Here is a 16,295-nt window from a genome sequence, read left to right as displayed (position 1 = left end):
GGCCTACACAGCCATGGTCCCCAGTGCTCCTCGACATGGTCGTCGAGACCCCAATGACTTTCCCCAGTAGCCCAGAATTGCTAACACACCCAGTATCAGGCATAAGCCACCCATGCCACGATAAAATTAAACTCCTGGGTTGCAGATTTTGAAAAGGCCTCTGCTGGGCCTGGGATTGTCAGAAAACACCATCAACACTATGACAGCATCCCACCATGTATCCACAAGGAAACAATACTTGTCAAGTATCAATAAGTGGGAAAAATACTGTTCGGACACAGGAACCACATACTCAACTACATCTGTAACCAATGTACTGGAGTTCCTGGCAGACCTTCACCACAATGAAGGACTCAGCTGCAGCGCCATTAATACAGCCAGAAGTGCTCTGTCTGCCTATTTAATTCAGGCACCAGGACAACAGGCCATGGGATCCCACCCGCTGGTGATCAAGCTCATGAGAGGCATATTTAACTCCAATCCCCCCCAGATCTAGGTACACCCAAATCTGGGATGTCAGTGTGGTCCTGACATACCTTATGTCAGGTCACCAGCTAGGTCCCTCACCCTGGAACAATTAACTCTGAAGACGGTCATGCTGATGGCACTTGTGTCAGCACAAAGAGTCCAGTCACTTAATCTATTACGATTAGACAACATGGTTGTAACACCAGACTGTGTCTCATTTACTATCCAGGGGCTGGTCAAACAGAGCAGGCCAGGAACATCAAACCAAGTCATGGAATTCCGGGCTTACCCACCAGAACCACGGTTATGTGCCATGACCCACTTACTGAACTATATTGACACAACACCAATCCCTCGAGGGAGAGAAAAAGCCTTATGGGTCAGCCACAAGAAACTTCATGGTCGGGTGACGAGCCAAACTATTTCAAGATGGCTCAAGCAGGTGCTGAAAGACGCTGGTGTAAATACATGTATAAATCTCACTCCACCAGGGCAGCATCCACGTCGGCGGCTAAGAGAATGGACCACATCCTGGCTACAGCTGGGTGGTCTGGGGAAAAAAACGTTTCAAACTTTTTATAATAAGCCGTTGGCAGAACCTGCATCATTTGCAGAAAAAATATTAGAATCTGCAAATATATAATTTAAGCCCAGAGGAGCAAATTGTTTGTTTTTTTTTGTTATTGTTTAATAAACACAATTATTGTTTTTACAAACAGATTCATGGTTGATTACGATAACATACTTCCTCCCTCGAATGACTTAGGCGGCGAGTGCAGTATGAACTGTTACACGGTTTGAAATCACAGAGCTTTAAAATCTTCACGTAGTCACTCACGTGACTCCGAAGTAAAATAGTAAGATTAAACGAGAACTTACCAGTTCGAAGTTTGATCTGTATTTTATGAGGAGTTACGATGAGGGATTACGTGCCCTCCGCTCCCACCCTCAATTATAGAGATCAACTGGTATTTAAGTTCTCCTTTTCTTTACTTTGTTTATTTCAATTATTGTGTCTTTCTGTGATTCCACACCGCTGCTTTGAAGTATGGTGCTGGACGGGTTCTTCACGTAATCCCTCATCGTAACTCCTCATAAAATAGAGATCAGATTTCGAACCGGTAAATTCTCGTTTAATCTTCCTATTTTTTTTCTATTGCAACTCTCAAATTGTGGAGTATAGAGGCAAATACATAAATGATGGGTCTTTGTCCCAAACATTATGGAGGACACTGTACACTGTTGTACAGACACTGGAGATGCATCATCCAGTGTGTGAGGCTAGATGATAAAACAGAAGTCCACTGATGGGACTTGGATGTGTGAACCACCTCACCAGGGGCCACATCGTGGTGGTGTGCCAATACGACACGGGAGATCCCCCTGCATCCGGGTCTCCCACCCCAGAACTTTCACCGGATGTCCTTTCACCCCAAACAGGCGAACGGCACTGGCGGCGGTGGTCATGTCCGCCTGGTGCAGCGTACCATGGAGGACCTCACGTTCCAGTCACTCTGCTTTCCTGAGGCCATCAAGATGCGGGGAGTTGAGAGCAAGGAGAGTCTGCCGTACTATCACTACAGGGATGATTCACAGATGGTCTGGGATGCTGTGCTGGGGTGAGTTAATGCTGGGCTACGTTGTCCAGGGCATGTCGTGTTGTTCCCCAATGTTCAGTGGTGGTACCTGAGGACTGGAGGATCACTCATTATGCACCCTTTATAAGATGAGACGGGCAAGATTTAACAGCAGCTGAGGGGCAAGTTTTCACTCAGAGGGTGGTGGACACACCAGAGGAGGTAATTGAGGCAGATACTATAACAACATTTCAGAGACACTTCCACAGGTACATGGATGGAAAAGGTTCAGAGAGATATGGGCCAAATGCAGGGTGGTAAAGAAAGCTTTTGGTGTGCTGGCCTTTATAAATCAGAGCATTGAGTATAGAAGTTGGGATGTAATGTTAAAATTGTACAAGGCATTGGTGAGGCCAATTCTGGAATATGGTGTACAATTTTGGTCGCCTAATTATAGGAAGGATGTCAACAAAATAGAGAGAGTACAGAGGAGATTTACTAGAATGTTGCCTGGGTTTCAGCAACTAAGTTACAGAGAAAGGTTGAACAAGTTAGGGCTTTATTCTTTGGAGCGCAGAAGGTTAAGGGGGGACTTGATGGAGGTTTTTAAAAATGATGAGAGGGATAGACAGAGTTGACGTGGAAAAGCTTTTCCCACTGAGAGTAGGGAAGATTCAAACAAGGGGACATGACTTGAGAATTAAGGGACTGAAGTTTAGGGGTAACATGAGGGGGAACTTCTTTACTCAGAGAGTGGTAGCTGTGTGGAATGAGCTTCCAGTGAAGGTGGTGGAGGCAGGTTCATTTTTATCATTTACAAATAAATTGGATAGTTATGTGGATGGGAAGGGAATGGAGGGTTATGGTCTGAGAGCAGGTATATGGGACTAGGGGAGATTATGTGTTCGGCACGGACTAGAAGGGTCGAGATGGCCTGTTTCCGTGCTGTAATTGTTATATGGTTATATGGTTATAAACGGCTCAGATGGGGCATCTTGGTTGCCGTGGACGAGCTGGGCTGCAGTTGGTCTAGAATTAGAGGATCATCAGGGTCAGAATTAGCAATCACCTGGGCAAGTGGGCATTCATTAGTAAAAGCCAGCATGCAGTTATTTGTTATTCAAAATATTTTAATCAAAATTATCTGAGCTGTATCACTAAACTAAACCCGAACACAGGCTTTTTGGAATTCGACATCTTCCACATTAAGCACATTTCTTCATTAAATCATCAAAACAAATTTTTAATCACCTCTAGCTGTAAATATAGGAAATCACGCAATAAAAAGTGTTGTAAAATCTTGGGCAGAAGATTGACTTGGAAACAGGGAACAATGAATGAGAGGGGAAAATTATCTTGAAGGGCAGCGTTCGCTTGCAGGGGAATGTGGATGGGCCATGACTTTCCCCAGTCCAAGTTATTTCTAGGACTTCAGTATGCAGGACATTGTGATTCTCAAATTCTTAGACCGCACACTGCCTGGATGGTGGAACCTATGTACCTCAGATGCCACACCTCAGGCCTCGGGGAGTGTACAGAGAGGTTAACTGAAAGCATTCTTGCAAGGGAGACTGCTGTTGTTGGGGAGACTGGAGAATCCGGGGTTGTTCCCTGTGGAACAGAGGAGGCCATGAGGGGATCTGATGGAGAGATTGGGGGTGGAGTGGGGGAAATGGAGTGGGGTGGGGAGATTGAAAGTAGGATTGGGCTAGAATGTAGGATTAGGCGTCCTGGGCAGATTGGGGGTACGAGGGAGATTGAGAGTGAGGGGGAGATCAGGTGGAGGGAGATTGGGAGTTGGGGGAGATGGGGAGTGGATGGATTTGGGGGGGCAACTGGGAACGAGGGGCAAGACTGGGAGTAGTGGGAAGAAGCAGGTTTTGTGTTGAGACAGCGAACAAGGGTGAATGGAGCAGCATTAAATGTGTTGTCAGGTATTCTGGCCTTTTGGTCTTTCAACATATAGTGCTGTATTATTTAGGAATGTCAACTTGTTCCCAACAGCTTTGCCACAGAGGTAGTCAACATATATTACGATGATGATGAAGCTGTTCAGACAGACACTGAGCTGCAGGCCTTTGTGAAGGACGTGTTTGTCTATGGGCTCAAAGCCAATAAAAGTTCAGGTAACTCGTGGCACTCGACCTGTGCTCTATGTTCGACAAGCGCGAGGCAAATAAGGAGAGAAGGGTAGAAGAGGCATGAAATGTGAAAAGCCAGAGGAAGGAATATACTGTAGGTGGAAGGATTGGGTGGGAGCGGGAGAGGGGGGACGGAGGGGCAGCGGGAGGGAGAAATGGATGTGTATCCAGGTAGGGAACAGGGTAGAAAGAGGGATAAAGTGGGGGTGGTGTTTGTAGGTCAGTTACCTAATATTGGAGAAATCAGTGTTTATATTATTGGGTTCTAAGCTCCCCAAGTGAAATACGAATCATGACTGATACATCTTTGTCAAGATTTTAGTATCTTTACATTTAACATAATTAATATAATTATTAATTTTCCAACCACAGGATTCCCTAAATCAGTGAAGACGATTCGGAAGCTCATCGAGTACGTGACCGTGATAATATTCACCACTTCCTGCCAGCATGCTGCAGTCAATTTTGGGCAGGTACGTTTTTAAGCTGGAAAGGGTGCAGAAAAAATTTATGAGTAACCAAGAGGAGAGGGCCTGAACTATAGAGTAATGTTGAGAAGGCTGGGACTTGATTCCTTCGACCGCTGGAGGATATGGGGTAATTTTATAGATCTTGACTGACTGGCTGATTGAGAACAGGGAAGATTCAAACAAGAGGACATGACTTCTGAATTAAGGGACAGAAGTTTAGGGGTAACATGAGAGGGAACTTCTTTACTCAGAGAGTGGTAGCGGTGTGGAATGAGCTTCCAGTGGAAGTGGTGGAGGCAGGTTCGTTGGTATCATTTAAAAATAAATTGGATAGGCATATGGATGAGAATGGAATGGAGGGTTATGGTATGAGTGCAGGCAGGTGGGACTAAGGGAAAAAAAGTTGTCGGCACGGACTTGTAGGGCCGAGATGGCCTGTTTCCGTGCTGTAATTGTTATATGGTTATATGGTTATATATGGGTAGGTGAGCTGAGGAATGGTTGATGGAATTTAATTCAGAGAAATGTGAGGTGTTACATTTTGGGAAGTCTAACAAGCGCAGGACCTACACAGCGAATGGCGAGGCTCTAGGGAGTGTTGTAGACCAGAGGGATCTATGTGCAGGCACATAGCTTCTAAAACGTGGCCTCACAGGTAGATAGGGTGGTCAAGATGGCTTTTGGCGAATGGGCTTCCATCAGTTAGAGTATTGAGTATAGAAGCATAAAACATAGAAAGTAAGTGCAGGAATAGGCCATTCAGCCCTTTGAGCCAGCACCACCATTCAATATGATCATGGCTGATCATCCAGAAACAGTACCCTGTTCCTACTTATTCCCCCATATCCCTCGATTCCATTGGCCCCAAGAGCTATATCTAACTCTCTCTTGAATACATCCAGTGAATTGGCCTCCACTGCCTTCTGCGGCAGAGAATTCCACAACTCTCTGGATGGAAAAGGTTTTCATTATCTGTCCTAAATGGCCTACTCCTTTATTCTTAAACTGCGACCCCTGGTTCGGGACTCCCCCAACATGGAGAATTTTTTTCCTGTATCTAGCCAGTCCAATCACTTAATAATTTTACATGTTTCTACAAGATACCCACTCATCCTTCTAAATTCCAGTGAATTTAAGCCCAGCCGATCCATTATTTCATCATATGTTAGTCCCGCCATCCCAGGAATTAACCTGGTGAACCTACTGTCTGTACAGAGTTTGTACGTTCTCCAAGTGACCTGTGTGGGTTTTCTCCGAGATCTTCGGTTTCTTTACACACTCCAAAGGCGTGCGGGTTTGTAGGTTAATCACCCTCTATAAATTGCCCCTAATGTGTGGGGAATGGATGAGAAAGTGGGATAACATAGAACTAGTTGAAACAGGTGATCGATGATTGGCGTGGACATGTTGGGCCGAAGGGCCTGTTTCACTAAACTAAAGTAAATTGCAGCATCTGCATTCTCCCATGTCTCCATCAAGCAGTGGCATATCTGCCCATCCCCATCTAGTTACTTGTTTCAGGAAGGTGCCCAGTGGAGTGCAGCTCTTGGCCCTGTAGGTTTAGCCTGGTCACTGAAGCATATTCAACAGCACCTATAAAATGGAGAGACACTGGTGTGAGGTGTCACAGGTAATAGAATCATCTCCTCCCAAGCACACGTTAGACTCTTACAACAACTAGACATCACCTTCTGTAACTGAACGGCCAAGAAAGATGAAACCAATTTGAATGTACATTCCTCAACTGAATGTTCTGTGTTTATAGTACGACTGGTGCTCCTGGATCCCAAATGCCCCATCCACAATGCGGCGTCCTCCTCCCACGGAGAAGGAGGTTGTGGACCTGGAGTACATCATAGAGAGTTTACCAGACAGGGGGCGGTCATGTTGGCATCTGGGCGCAGTGTGGGCACTCAGCCAGTTCCAGGACAACGAGGTAAGTCACATTCAGAGAGATGTACGTCACTGAAACAGGCTGAGAGTCCAACCATCCATAGCATTGAAACAGGCTCATCTGCCTGTGTGTTATCGACATGTTTGGAGCGCGAGATGAATCGATAATTGCGAGAATAAAATCAAGCTCTAACCCAAAGCCTTTAGTTTTCCTCACCTTCCCTCTTTTCTCCACTGCCTCTCATCCCACCTCTTCCCAATCTCTTCCATTTAATTATTCCCCCTTTTTACAGTCAATGTTCTCCACAGTTCTGTCCCTCCTCCTGTGGGCAGCCCACACGTCATTTATTTTGTTATCGATACCACCTCCACTGGAAGCGCAGAAGCATTTTCCTGCTCGGGGGAAGGGCTGGTGGTTGGGGAATCTACCCACCCATTCCTCACTACAGCAACTGTCCCAGTGACAACATGGTCCCTGGATCACAATCTGATTCCCCTCAGTATTGAAATATGAAGAGCATCTGAGTTTTGATCATGATTAAACAATGGTTTGCTTGCAACTTTGTCACCTTGGTACATAGATCTCCCCATGACCCGACCCATGCCAGTGTCTGGAATCACTTCCAACCCTCTCACCCTTCATATTGGTCAGCACAGGAGTTGGGCTAAAGGGCCTGTTTCTATGCTGTATATAACTCTATGATTCTTACCTTCAAGCATTTCCACATTATGAGGTACTCTCAAAACAATCTCTGCCCCTTCAGAGGCGATGTCTTCAACCAGACTCTGGTATTCCCTTTGCAACCTCCCTATGTATATCTCACACCGTAAAGATCCTTCATCGACCCATCCTTATCCACCTGTCCGAGTAACTCCTCACATGACTCAGTGACACTTTGCTGAGCAGTGCCTGAGGCCATTTCACTGCATTATAAAATGCTGTATAAAAGAACATCCATTCCCTTTACACCATTCCCCATAAGGAAGGTCTCATGGCCCTCTGGTTCTTCCTCAAGCAGAGACCCAACCACTTTCACCCAACTAACACTCCTTCTCCTGGCAGAACTTGTCCTCACCCTCAACAACTTCTCATTTGACTCCTCTCACTTTATCCAAGTTAAAGGTGTAGCATTGGGCCCCAGCCTTTTGTTGGGCAAGTTGAACAGTACATGTTCCAGGCATACACTAGCACCATCCCCCGACTCTGTCTCTGCTGCATCGATGCTTACTACACCCTTGTAGAACTCATAGGCTTTAATAACTTCACCACTAACTTCCATCCTACCCTTAAATTTACCTGAACTATCCCTGACACCTCACTCCCCTTTCATGTTCTCTCTGTCTCCATCACCAGGGTAGACGATTGATTGACGCCTACTACGTTATCCAGCAACATTTCCATCACCACCAACGTGATCCCACAACCAGTCACATCTTCCCATCTACACCCCTTTCAGCCTTCCACAGAGACCACTCACTCTGTAACTACTGGGTTCACTCATCACTTCCCACCCAAACCACTCAGTCCCCAGGTACTTTCATATGTAACCACAGGAGATGCAACACCTGTCCTTATATCTCCTCCCTCGCCTCCATCCAGGGATCCCAGCAGTCCTTCCAGGGAGATAAAGGTCCGTGTGCACATCCTCAAAACCTCATCTAGTGCATACAGTTCCTGATGTGGCCTCCTGTATGTCAGCGAGTCCAAGCATAGACTCAGCGACTGTTGCGCTCGGTCCACCAAGGCCCTACTAGATCTCACAGTTGCTCCCCTTCCCATTCCCATATTGAGCTTTCTGTCCTAGGCCTCCTCCATTGCCAGAGTGAGGCCACATGCAAACTGGAGGAACAGCACCTCATATTCTCAACACCTTACAATCTAACAGTATGAACATTGAGTTCTCCAAATGGAAGTAACCTCCTTCTCCACCCCATTCTGCACCACACCCCCTATCTTTACCCCCCCCTGCCCTATCCCCAACCTAGACTCGCACTCATTTCTCCGCCTGCCCCCACCCCCACCCCCCACCTGCATTCCATCCTTTAGCTTCACAATTTGCAACTCTGCAATCCTTTTGTCTGTAGCCTTTGTCCAACCATCTTCTTATCAAACTCCCCCAGTGCCTGTTTTGACCTATTACCTGCCATGCTTTGTCATGTCCCTCCTCTAGTCTTGCTTTTTCCACCCCAGCACCCCCACCCCACCCCCACACTTCACTACAATCAGTCTAAAGAAGAGTCCTGAGCCAAAATATTGTCTATCCATGTTCCACAGGGATGCTCCCTGACCCACTGTTACACCAGCACTTTATTTTTGTTGGTAAACCAACATCTGCAATTCCTTAATTCTACGGTATAAATTCATACAGGTTCTGGTCATTGATTTGTATTTCAATATTTCAATTGCTTATTTCTGCAGCTATTTCTTGGATCGTATCCTGATGAACATTTCATAGAGCAGCCTGTCAAGGAGGCCATGGAAAATTTCCAGAAGAATCTCCAAGGAATTTCAAATCGCATTGCAGAAAGAAACAAGGATAAGAAGCTGCCTTATTATTATGCATCTCCAGACAGAATCCCCAACAGTGTTGCAATGTAGGAGTTGGGGGCAGGGAGGTCCTTTCTGGTGTTCTGGAACTAGCGCTCTGTCTGCTTGGTCCATGTTTGCTGCCCGCTCTGCTTGTTTGCCCTCAGCCAGCAACCTGTGAGGACATTCTTCATCGAGGTCTTTGAACTGCCTTCTGCTCGAATCCTGCTGAGGAGGTTTGATGGTGGTTCCAGCAGTGCCAGCCTCTGGCGCACTGGATGGGACCTTCTCCTTCAACTCACCAGACCAGCAAACGCCTCAGCTCAGCTTGTTCCAGTCTTGTTGCCATTTCATAACTTGTTCACATTTGCTTTTTTCACTTTGAAGGGAACCACTGCTGACAAGGCAGCACTTTCAGGTTGAGAAATTTCTTCAGATCCTAATGAATCTAAAGAAGGGTCTCGACCCAAAATGTCACCCATTCCTTCTCTCCAGAGATGCTGCCTGTCCCACTGAGTCACTCCAACATTGTGTGTCTCTCTCTTTTCATCAGCTTTGCGGGGACAGCTGGACTACTGAGTTTATCACCATTCAGGAATATTCTCAAAGGCAATAAATACCAGCCCCGCCTGTGTTGCCAAGGTCCTGAGAATGAGATGAGCCCTGTATACTTCTATCAGGAGCTCCCTGCTCTTGCCTTCACTGTCCGAGCCATCATATGTGATCATTATACTGCTTGCTCCACCATTCCCAGGGGATCGTGAATGTCTATCCCTGGGTCCTGGATATCCCTGGCGCTAGGAGCTGTCCATGCTGGAGGCTGCGATGTCCACCAAAACCTTGTGCCAACTGTCTGACATCTGCGGTGACCCTCACTGGTATCACCGTTCCAAGCCTGAGGCCATCATGAGGCATCTGACAGCATGTCCCCACACACACCAGATGACCAGGTGATTCCATTAAACTTGAGAGATACAGCTACAGGCCCTTCAGCCCACCGAGTCTGCATCGACCAGCGATCACCCCACACACTAGCACTATTTTTCACACACTAGACAATTTACAATTTTACCAAAGTCAATTAATGTTGAACCCTACACGTCTTTGGAGTGTGGGAGGAAACCGGAGTACTCTACCGCTGCACCACCGTGCCTCCCCAAGTCCCTTGACTTTGTCCATTTTCAACATTGTCAAAACCTGTGTTGATATTCATTCAAACTATTAAATTACTTTTTATCCCTTCTAACTGTTCCTGTCTATAGAAATAGTTCGTCCAAGTTCACATTTATTGTAAATGAACCAATTAAGGTACAGTGACATTTGAGTTACCATGCAGCCATACAATCAAAAATAACACAATACACGATAGAATTTACCATAAACATCCACCACAGTGCAATCAACATTCTTCACTGTGATAGAAGGAAATAGAACATAGAACGGTATTGTCTGAAGAAGGGTCCCGACCCGAAACATCACCTATTCATGTTCTCCAGAGATGCTGCCTGTCCCGCTGAGTTACTGCAGCACCTTGTGTCTACTGGCACTTGGTTAACCAGCATTTGTAATTTATTGTTTCTACGTAGAACAGTACAGCGTAGGAACAGGCCCTTCAGCCCACAATGTCTGTGCGAACATGATGCCAAATTAAACTAATCTCCTCTGACTGTACAGATCTATATCCTTCCATTCCCTGCATATCCATGTTTCTATCTAAAATGCCACAATTTTGCCACAACCATCTGCCTCCACCACCACCACTGGCAATGCATTCCAAGCACTCACCCATCCTCTAGGTTAAAGTTTCCTTTCAACTTTCCACCTCTCACCCTAACACTATGCCCTCTGATCCTTGTCATTTCCACCCTGGGAAAAAGTTCTGATTGTCTACTTATCTCATACTTTTATATACTTGTATCAGGTTTCACCAAAACCTCTGACGCTCCAGAGAAAACAATCGAAGTTAGTCCAATGACTCCTTGTAGCTACTAACCCTAAATCAGGCAGCATTCTGGTGAACCACTCTGCATCCTCAAACAAAGTCTCCACATCCTTCCTGTAATGGGGCATCCAGAACTGCACGCAATACTCCACATACGGACTAACCATAGTCATATACAGCTGCACCGTGACTTATACTCTGACCAATGAAGTCAAGCATACCATACGCCGCCTTTACCATTCCATCGACTTATGTTGTCTTTCACATATGGACTTGGGCCCTGATCTCCATCGATAAATCAATGCTGTTAAGGGTCTTACCATCTCTCTATCTATATCTATATTACTAAAAGTCTGATCTTGACACTTCCTGTTGTTCTGTATATTGATTTTAGAAGAAACGCTGCCAATTTACGGCTGTATTTTTGGCCATCTTACTCAGAGACCCCTCTGCTGCGCTGAACAAGAGGATTTCTCCCATTGATGAAAAATAAAAGAGTTATTAATGTTTAATAAATGTTGAGATTCTCCCTCCTGAAGGCCACACCCCTTCCAGAGGTACTATAAAACCTGGAAGTGTGGAGGTGCCTCAGTTCTCTGCAAGATGGGGGATCGAGAGGTCTCAATTCTTAGTCTGAGCTGTGAAAAACACTGAACACATGTCAACTAATATGTGAGTGGCGTTACTGACCGGTCAGTGCCCATAATGTGGTTTGAAAATGTAGCTTGAAAATGCAAGTGTGTTTTGGTTTGAAAGTGCTAAAGCAAGCTGTGTTGCCTTTGGTTTTGAAAGTGCTAAAGCAAGCTGTGTTGACTTTGGTTTTGAAAGTCCTAAAGCGAGCTGCCTTGCCTCAGTAGAGCTGCCTTGCCTCAGTAGAGCTGCCTTGCCTCCTTAGAGCTGCTTTGCCTAATTAGAGCTGCCTTGCCTAATTAGAGCTGCCTTGCCTAATTAGAGCTGCCTTGCCCAATTGGAGCTACCTTGCACTCTATATAATTAAAAGTCTAATCTTGACCACTTCCTGTTTGCGCTTTATATTGATTTTTGTAAAAATGCTACCACGTACAGCTGTGATATTTGGCCATCTTACTCAGAGTCCCTTTCCGCTCATCAGGTGCCGAGGATTTTACCCATCAATGAAAAATAAAAGTTATTATTGTTTAAAAATTGTTGAGATTCTCCCTCCCGTCAATCATGCCATGAAGGCCACGCCCCTTCTGGTGGGAGGGGGAGGGACTATAAAACCCGGCGTGGCTCAGTCTCTGCAAGATGGGGGAGGGAGAGTTCATGACTCGTTGTCTTTAGTGGCCTTGCACCATGCTTGAAATGGTATGAAACTGCACTTGAATTTGGTGCCCTTGCACCCTGCTTGAAATGGAATTTCAAGGAATAGCCGTGAGTCAACTGCCAACACAACAGGCTTGAGTGACTGAGCCGCCAGTCCAAGAATCCATTCGGCCCATAATATCCATACTAGCCCTCTGGAAACCAGTCCCTTCAGCGTACAACACCCATACTAGCGCTCCAGAAAGCCCACCCCCCCACTGCCCACCAATATTGGAATTGGTGGATAGGTGGAATATTGCGTTGGGGGACGAGCCCTCCCGTGTGATGCTGGGACCCAACAGGTCTCACTTAGTCTAATATAATACTAAAAGTTTCATCTTGTTTTTCTTGTGAGATCAAGGAACTATGCCAAAATGGTACACAATAGCTTGAACATTTTTGGAGAATCTTACTCAGCTTTTTTCCCGTGGTCGTTAGTATCAACTTTCTTCACATTTGATGTGATATTTCACAAGTTATTGATATTTAAAGTTTAAAAAAGCAACTTTGAAAATAATAAGCCTATGAGAGTGAGACTTTTCTAGCAGCTTCCAGTGATGATGTCACAATGCCATCTCACAGTCGTCGAATCACAATGGGATCTCATTTGCACAAGCTGGCGTGAAGATTCTGAAAACCGAAAATGACATCACAATGTGATCTCTGCTGCTCTCTGCTGCTGACTCTGTTGTAAGGAGAGGGATGTGGTGGGGGAGGTTTAAAAGTTTTAAAGTGACATTTAAAAGTTGGACTTCTTCAAATCTGCAGATATGATGTCACAATGCCCTACCAGCTTTAATGTTTATATCCCAGAACACTGAGTCCTTCAGAGCAAATGTCCTTCAGGGAAATAATCTGCCAGCCTAACCCAGCACAGCAAAGTTTAATGATTAGGTTTGGATAACAAAAGATGGCCTTGTTGGTGGTACCTACATCACATTAAACATAGAAACATAGAAATTAGGTGCAGGAGTAGGCCATTCGGCTCTTTGAGCCTGCACCGCCATTCAATATGATCATGGCTGATCATCCAACTCAGTATCCCGTACCTGCCTTCTCTCCATACCCTCTGATCCCCTTATCCACAAGGGCCACATCTAACTCTCTTAAATATAGCCAATGAACTGGCCTTGACTACCCTCTGCGGCAGAGAGTTCCAGAGATTCACCATTCTCTGTGTGAAAAAAGTTCTTCTCATCTCGGTTTTAAAGGATTTCCGCCTTATCCTTAAGCTGTGACCCCTTGTCCTGGACTTCCCCAACATCGGGAGCAATCTTCCTGCATCTAGCCTGTCCAACCCCTTAAGAATTTTGTAAGTTTCTATAAGATCCCCTCTCAATCTCCTAAATTCTAGAGAGTATAAACCAAGTCTATCCAGTCTTTCTTCATAAGACAGTCCTACCATCCCAGGAATCAGTCTGGTGAACCTTCTCTGCACTCCCTCTATGGCAATAATGTCCTTCCTCAGATTTGGAGACCAAAACTGTACGCAATACTCCAGGTGTGGTCTCACCAAGACCCTGTACAACTGCACTAGAACCTCCCTGCTCCTATACTCAAATCCTATACTCAAATTGCACTAAGATGCACATTAGTGCATCTTAGTGCAATTGCATTTTTTTAACGTATAAAATGACCTGCACAGTTGGGGGCTATGGGTGAGTGATGGAATGTTGCTTTGGGGAATGGGTTGCGTTGGGGGAACGGATGAGTGGTGGAATCTTACATTGGGGAACGGTTGCATTGGGGGACCAGGCCTCCCATTGGGGCTATGTGTGAGTGGTAGGTTATTGCATTGGGGGAACAGGTGAGTGACGGATTATTACATTGGGGGACGGGGCCCAATGGGTCCCACTTGGTGTAGTATATAACTAAAAGTCTCATCTTGTATGTATGCATGTATGTTCCCGAAATACAGCCAAAATGTTACACAATAGCGCAACAATTTTGTGGGCGCCTGACTCACCATTCGTCTGCGGTGAGCAGTATCAGGTTTCGTTATATTTGAAAAAAGTAAATCAATTTTTAAACATTAATGAATTTTATACTGTGAATGGGCCAAGATTCAACGTGGCAGTCGCGCCTGCGCAGTGTGCTCCCACTTTTTTTTTTTTTTTTATATTTTATTTTATTAGAAGTAAGCACAGTCATATGGCACCAAAGTGCCTAATATATATTTTCATAATACATTTTATGTACAACTTCTTTTTTTTTTGTTACATTGAAAAAAGATGAGAATAAGAAAAAGAGGTTAGATAGTAAAGGATAGAAAAATGTGAAATATATAGTGTGTGAAGAAAGAAAACGAGTAAATGAAGAAAGTTGAGAGAGAAAATAGTGAAAAGAAAAGGAGATCATTATTTATAGTCTTGACCAACCCTCGTCCAGTCCTGAAACAGTTATTTTTTACAATTGTGTTGCACCATATGATTCCAAAAAAACGACGAATGGAGACCAACTCGTTATGAATTGGTCTGATTTATCCATTAGGAGGAATCGCATTTCCTCAAGATGAGCGGTGTCCAACATACTTGCAATCCACATTTTAAGCGTTGGTATTGATGTACCCTTCCAAAATTTAAGTATTAATTTTTTTGCTATTATTAAACCATAATTAAGGAATAGATTTTGAGACGCGTTCAATTTATTCCCATCTTCCATTACACCAAATATAATCATTTCAGTATTAGGTTCCATTCTTGTCTTGAATAATTTTGTAAGTATTTCAAAAATATAATTCCAAAATCTATAAAGTTTTATGCAGGAAACTAAGGAGTGTGTTATAGTTGCCTTTTGGGCTAGACATTTATCACAAGTGGCGGATATATTTGGATAAAATTTGTTCAATCTTGTGCTCCCACTTGCCGGACCCGTCAGCTGCGCGTGCGTAGTTGGGGGAGGGTTGCCGGACCCGGCGCCATTTTCAAATCGCCTTTTTGATCTAATACTTCCGTTCTAACAGAACGTCTCGGATATCTCTGGTGTCACAACGGGGACCCAACGGGTCCTCTAGTTAACCACATACTTTTCCTTTACATTCAACCTCCCCCAGAGTACAGAATCTCCTTTGTTAAGGTGCCACACATGAGGCTGCTATGGAAGATGAGAGCCCATGGTATCAAAGGGCAGATACTAGCATGGATATCAGGTGGGCTGGATGGCAGAAGGTGAAGGGGGCTTTTTCTGTTTGGCTGCCAGTGACAAGCGGAGTTCCACAGGGTTCGGTGCTGGGGCTGCTACTCTTCACGTTGTATATTAATCATTTGAATGAAGGGATTGAAGGCTTAGCTGCCAAGTTTGCGGATGATATGAAAATAGGTGGAGGGACAGGTGGTGTGGAGAAAGCAGGGATTCTGCAGAAGGATTTGGATAGGTTGGGAGAGTGGGCAGACAAGTGGCAGATGGAATATAGTGTAGCAAAGTACCATGCATTTTGGTAGTAGGAATAAAGGCGTAGACTATTTTCTAAATGGGGAGAGAATCCAGAAATCGGAGGTGTCCAGGGTTTTGGAAGTGCTGGTGCAGGATTCCCAAAAAGTTAATCTGCAAGTTGAATCAGTAGTAAAGAAAGCAAACTCAATTCTAGCATTTATTTCAAGAGGGCTTGTATGCAAATACAGGGATGTAATGCTGAGAGGCCTGGGTTTGATCCTGACTCCAGGGTGCTGTCTGTACGTAGTTTGCACGTTATCCCCCGTGACCATGTGGGTTTTCCCCGGGAGCTCTGGTTTCCTCCCGCACTCAATTAATTGGCTTCGGTAAAATTGTAAATTGTCCCTAGTGTGTGCGGGATAGTGTTAGTGTGTGAGGATCGCTGGGCGGCGCAGACTCGGTGGGCCAAAGGGCCAGTTTTCGCGCTGTATCTCTAAACTAAACATAACTAAAATGGTAGGGAGGAACTGCAGATGCTGGTTTAAACTAAAGTCAGACAGAAAGTGCAGGAGTAACTCAGCG

General features: G+C 45.1%; 1 protein-coding gene across 1 annotated transcript in view; it reads left to right on the top strand.

The window, feature by feature from the left end:
• The window catches only part of LOC129713062 (polyunsaturated fatty acid 5-lipoxygenase-like), a 79,290-nt gene extending 68,973 nt beyond the window's left edge, over positions 1-10,317 (top strand). The window contains exons 10-14 of the mRNA XM_055661942.1: positions 1,909-2,087; positions 4,050-4,171; positions 4,559-4,659; positions 6,422-6,592; positions 8,969-10,317. Coding sequence (XP_055517917.1) covers positions 1,909-2,087; positions 4,050-4,171; positions 4,559-4,659; positions 6,422-6,592; positions 8,969-9,148 — 753 coding nt within the window. The 3' untranslated portion in view covers positions 9,149-10,317. The remainder of the gene's footprint in view (positions 1-1,908; positions 2,088-4,049; positions 4,172-4,558; positions 4,660-6,421; positions 6,593-8,968) is intronic.
• The last annotated feature ends 5,978 nt before the right edge of the window (positions 10,318-16,295 follow it).

This window comes from Leucoraja erinacea, chromosome 34 (genome assembly GCF_028641065.1).
Source record: "Leucoraja erinacea ecotype New England chromosome 34, Leri_hhj_1, whole genome shotgun sequence".
Taxonomy (NCBI): domain Eukaryota; kingdom Metazoa; phylum Chordata; class Chondrichthyes; order Rajiformes; family Rajidae; genus Leucoraja; species Leucoraja erinaceus.
Note: the sequence above shows the minus strand (reverse complement) of the source record. Positions and strands in the feature narration are given on the sequence as shown.